This window comes from Tupaia chinensis, unplaced genomic scaffold (genome assembly GCF_000334495.1).
Source record: "Tupaia chinensis unplaced genomic scaffold, TupChi_1.0 Scaffold000020_1, whole genome shotgun sequence".
Taxonomy (NCBI): domain Eukaryota; kingdom Metazoa; phylum Chordata; class Mammalia; order Scandentia; family Tupaiidae; genus Tupaia; species Tupaia belangeri.
This window is the reverse complement of record NW_006159450.1, coordinates 708,944-714,352: the sequence shown is the minus strand read 5'-3', so window position 1 is coordinate 714,352 and position 5,409 is coordinate 708,944. Positions and strand designations below refer to the sequence as shown.

Below are 5,409 nucleotides of genomic sequence, written 5' to 3'. Positions count from 1 at the left end.
CGGGCTCCGGGGTGGCCGCACGGCTGCCCCGCACACCTGTGAGGTTGTCATTGAGTGGGCACTGGCTCCACGGCAGGGGCTCCTGGAAGGAGTTGAAGAAGTACCACATGACCCAGGCGATGATGGTGTTGTAGTACAGACCCACCATGAAGGACACGAACATGGAAGCCACACCTGCGGGCGCAGTCACTGAGGGCGGCCCCCTGGGCTCCCGGCCCCTCCCGCCTGGAGTCTCCCAAGACCCCAGCGTTGCAGCCCTTGTCCAGGGCTTTGGACGCCCAGGGACGGCACTGCCCTGGGAGGCGGGCAGCCTCCCCTGAGGTCCAGCCCCAGGTGGGGCGTCCCGTGGGCCCTGAGGGTGGGCGTCTGGAAAGCTGCAGCTGCCCAGCGGTGCCACAGCGGGAAGTGGCCCCGTCACACGAGGAAGCTGGGCGTGCTCAGGAAGGGCGTGCACAGGCCTTCCTGAACGCAGGGCTACAGACCGGGCGGGTGGGTGTGTGATGGGGGACAGGACAGGTAGAGGGACAGAGACCCTGCCCTTCTGTCCGTGGGCCGGGTCCCGATGCCCACCCGTGTCCAAAGTCCCTGTGTTCTGGTCACAGAGCTCCCGAGAGTGAGTGCAGCTGGCTGGTCCAGGCTGGGCACAGCGAGCATAGGGGAGCAGGTCGGTAGTGCCCCCTGCAGGTCCTCGCCCGGGGTGCTCTGGGAGGGCAGGTGGGCACTCGCCCTGGGGGCCCAGCCCCGCACTCACCGACGCCCTTCAGTGCAGGGTGGATGGCACTCCACACACCCACGCTGCCCTTGCGCAGCCTCTGCCCGATGGCGAACTCCAGGTGCAGCAGGGGGATGCCCTCCAGGACCAGCAGGATGAGGAACGGGATCATGAAGGCACCTGGGGGAGCGAGTGCACGCAGGCACAGTGGCAGGGCGTCGTCAGCTGGCCAGCAGAGATGCTGGGCAGCGTGGCTGGCCGGAGCCAAGCTGGGAAGCAGCGGCAAGCATGCTGGGCCGGGACCCGGGTTTCTCCACCCAGCAGGACTCTCCACGTTTGACACGAGGCTGCTGAGGTCCTTCCGGGAGACTCGCTGCAGAGCCACGCCGCCACGGCGGGATTCCAGCCTACCCTGCCAGGCCAGGTGCAGGACCCACCATGGCCATGGAGGTCCCGGGCAGGTGAGCTCTCTGCCCGACACTGCCATCACCCCTGGGCCGACCACTGTCCGTGCAGCTCCCTCAACTACGTCCCGATGTGGCAGACACGCAAAGGGCTGCCCAGCAGCACACCCAGCTCGAGGGCCGTGCTAGCTCTGTAAGCACGCACCCCAGTTTTGGCGGCCCCAGGGCAACATCTCTGCCCCTCCTTCAGGGGCCACTGAGCAGGGTGGTGCCAGCGTAGCCTGGATCCTGTCCTACTCCCACCTGCCTTCAGAGTCCCCAACACAAACGTGTCCTGAGAACTTGGTCCCTCCCGTGCCACTTGGCTGCTTTTCCACCCATGCCCTGTATCTGCTGCCTGCACAGGACACGTTGGTGAGGGTGGGGTGCTCGATATACGAGAGTGTAAAAGCAGCCCACGGAGGGCCGCAGGGCACAGCGGTTAGGGTGCTGGCATCCCACGCATGTCCCACACCTGGCAGCTTGAAAATCCTGCTGGGTGTGCGTGTACTAGACTCCTGAGAGAATGGAGGAGAAGGGATGGCGGTGGCCACCCCCTGGGGGGTGATTGCTCCCTTTCTCTCTGTCTGTCTAGCAAGTGCCTGTGCTCTATGGCAAAACCTAAAAACAGAAAAGAAAAAAAAGGAAAGAAAGGAAAGAAAGGCAGACCACAGAATGGGAAGGAAGAGTATAGCTCGTATACCCGACAGGGACTAACACCTGGACTTACAGAGGACTCCTCAAACTCAACAGTGAGAAGGAAACAACCAGACCACAGGACGGGAGGAGAGTATAGCTCATATACCCGACAGGGACTAACACCTGGACTTACAGAGGACTCCTCAAACTCAACAGTGAGAAGGAAACAACCAGACTGAGAAAGCAGGCGGCGACTGACTGGACGTTTCTATGACAATGCGCGGGTGGCCAGTGAGCATGTGGAAAGTACCCGCCTCTGGGGAACCAAGTCGAAAGCACAGGGGCTGCTAGGACACACTCCGCCACACGCACAGCAGAGTGGGCATGGCAAGTTGGCAGGCCAGGGAGAGGCCAGCACCCTGGACACTGCTGTGGGGAACACGCATGGGATAGCCGCTGGGGACCGCAGGAGAGCTCCCCGAAGTCAGAGCTCGGCTCACCGTGGGACCCAGCCCGTCCACTCCGGGCAGCTCCTGGGTCGGAAGCTGGCCCAACTGCAGTCGGCAGTGCTGGGAGCAGCCGAGTGGGCACTGCTAGGTGGAGGGAGAGTGGAATGGGGGTGCCCACATGGCGGGCACTACCCAGTCCTAAAGAGGATGGTCACCCCCTCGCGGCCGCTGTGAGCGCCTTGCAGACGCCGTGCTCAGTGGGAGAAGCTGTTACACCTGACGGATGCCGCGTGGCCCTGTAGTGTGGGCAGCTCAGGGGCTGGTCCCTTGGGGCAGGATGCCGCATGTGGTCATCCGGGCTGGCTGGGCTGCTGCCCGGGGATGGAGCCTCACGTCCACTGAGTGTAAGGGTGTGGGTCTATGGCCACGTGGCGTCCTGCTGTGAGGAGACGGTGTGAGGACGGCGGTGGGGCTGGCGCTGTGGTTAAGGGAGCCGGGTCCCGTGTGCTGACTGCTGTTCTAGCCCAGGACCCAGCCACTTGAAAAACTCTTCCCGGCACGTGTGCGTGTGCGCCCGAAGCCGGCAGCATGGAGAAGGCAGGAAGAGGGGCTGTGGCCTGAGCTGAGCACCCCAAGCCCCGTGGGGGCGCCCCCTCCTTGTGGCTCTCCCTGGCGTGTGCGTGTGGTCCCTGGTGACTTTTTTAGTTGGAAAAGAACACCGTGTTAAGATGCTCCTGCTCTGTAATGAAGCAGGTGGTTCCCTCTCACAGGACACTGTCACTCTGCCATCCTCTCCCGTGTCACCGTGGGTACTCGTTTAGAACTGCTGGAATCCCCCTGTGAAAGGTGCCACCTATGGGACTCTGCAGTGACAGGGCAGGGCCCTCGGGCTAGGAACCGGCTGGCTGGCTGCTTGGGCTGGGACGGCACTCCCTGAGGACAGCCAGCAGCAATGGCATCTGGGCCACCCAGACTGTCCACACCGGGAGAGCCAGTGGCCGGACAGCGGCAGCACTGCCTAAGGACCTGCACGTGCTCAGGCCCCGACCTGCCTGGACACCCCAGGCTGCTCGACCACCGACCTGGCTCACCTAGTCCCTGGATGGTGGGCCCAGAGGGCAGAGCAGGGGCCTGCTGGCATGGGTTGGGGGTGTCCCTGTGCGACCTCTGCCCCCTGGAGGAGCTCCCCCAGACAGGCCACGTCCCCCACAGTCTCCGGGTGGTCCTCTCCCTTGACCTCCTAAACCCTAACTCTGTCCCTGCTCTGTCCAGTTGCCCCCAGCTTCCCGCTGCTATCTCCCCTGCTGGTCAGGAGGCGTCAGACCTGGCAGAGTCTTCTGGGGGCTGTGCTGCGAGCATGTGTGTGCGTGTGTGCCGCTGTACACATGCGTGAGACAGACACAGATGCAGACGCAGACACAGGGACGGACAGGCACATGGAGAGGGCGCAGAGCCCCGAGTGTGGGCAGTGCCTCGCTTTGGACCTCTGCCAGCCTCTCGCATCCCCGCTCCTCTGCTCCCTCCTCCTCCTGCCCCACCAGGGCCACCCCGAGAAGGCCCCTCAGACACAGGCTGCACAGCAGGGTCCCAGCAGCCAGAGGGGCTTCGTGTGGCAGGGGCAGCAGGGACAGGGGACCAGGGCGGCCCCAGCAGAGGAGAGCTGCAGGGCCAGCTCACTGGGTCCAGCAGGAGGAAACCTTCCCCCCCACCCCCTGCCCAAACATGATTTGCAACTTTTTTTGTAGAAACTAGGAAGAAGAAAACAGTCCGGGTGCCCAAGTCCCTGCAGGCCCCAGGCCCTCCCTGAGCGCTCAGGGTCCCAGCCCTGTCTCAGTGGACAAGTGCCCATCACGCTCAGAGCCCTGCTTGCCGGCCCCTCCTAGAAGCACTGGCTGCCCTTGGCCCAGTGACCCAGAACCCCACGGGGTCGCGTCCCCGCCCCAGTTGTGCCTTGCCCTCTGTGGACAGCGTGCCTAGAAAGCGCTGCCACCTGGCTCGGCCTGGCTCCAAGGCTCCGGGGCAGGTGGGGGCTGCGCTCCTGCCCAGGCAGCGCCCAGCCTGAACCAAGCACCCTGCGCCTCCGAGGAGAGGGGACTCAGCCCTGGGTCTCCCTCTCTCCTTTTTCAAGCCAGCTACTTCTTCCTGCTGTGGGTGAAGGCACAAACAGGACGGGAGGAAGAGGGTGTTTCAGGTGCAGGGTGGGGACACTGGGGGCTCTGCCAGATGGGTCTGTGTGACCGCTGGACGCAGTTCCAAAGGTCCCTGGCGACAGCACGTCCTCTTACTGTGGGCTAACCCCCGCACCTGCTCACTCACGGGGTGGGGCCAGAGCAGGCGGGGCAGGGGATGGCCTAGAGGGGACGGGCTTCCAGGCGGGAGGGAGCCCCTCTCCCCGAGAAATTAGGAAGGCCGAGGAGGGGCCACGGGGAGGGTAGCGCTGCCCAGCAGCTGGTGCCCTGGCATGGAGGGCGTGCAGTGGAGGTCTGGGTAGAGGGCGACAGCAGTCGGGCCAGGTGGCAGGGGCCAGTCCCGCCGTGCAGTGGCAGCGGCAGCGGCAGCAGGGCGCGGTTGGTGTGGCTGTGTGCTCACTGACACCTCCTCTCCGTGTGCTGGCCCTGGGAAGTGGGGTGGGGACAGCGGGCAGCACTTACAGGACCTGAGACAGAAGGCAGTGACAAGGATGCCCTGGAGATGGCATCTGGGTCAGGTGCCATGGTGCAATTATGTCACGGGCACGGCCTGCCCTGGGCACCGTGGGTAGTCCTGGGCAGCCAAGGGAGGGCGACTCCGGTGGCCAGGCCCCAGCTGGGAGCTCCGGGAAGCTAGGCCTGGGCTATGGGGCACACCCCCAGCCTGGACTGCGGGCCCACCTTGGCTGGCAGAGCTGGTCAGTGGGCTCCGGACAGGTCCGGGGCAACCCCTCTATCCCCAAGCCGCAGGTGAGCACAGCACGGCTCTCCCAGGCTCCTAGGAGCCGAGTGGCCCAGGACAGGGTCTTAGCCCACTCGGACGTCCACCCTCCTCGAGCCGTCCCTGACTAGACTCACAGCACAGGCTCACTCTGAATCTGAAGACAACCCCAGCACTCAGAAGACTTCAGGGTGTGGGGGGCCATGGAGACTTGGCGTGGCTGGCCCTTGACCTCGGGCGGGGGGCACCGATACCC

General features: G+C 64.7%; 1 protein-coding gene across 3 annotated transcripts in view; it reads right to left on the bottom strand.

The window, feature by feature from the left end:
• Positions 1–5,409, bottom strand: part of SLC6A19 (solute carrier family 6 member 19) — a 19,861-nt gene that overhangs the window by 9,213 nt on the left and 5,239 nt on the right. For all 3 annotated transcript variants that reach the window (XM_006140121.1, XM_006140119.1, XM_006140120.1), the window contains exons 3-4: positions 752–892; positions 37–174 (exon numbers count right to left, since the gene is read on the bottom strand). In XM_006140121.1, coding sequence (XP_006140183.1) covers positions 37–174; positions 752–892 — 279 coding nt within the window. The remainder of the gene's footprint in view (positions 1–36; positions 175–751; positions 893–5,409) is intronic.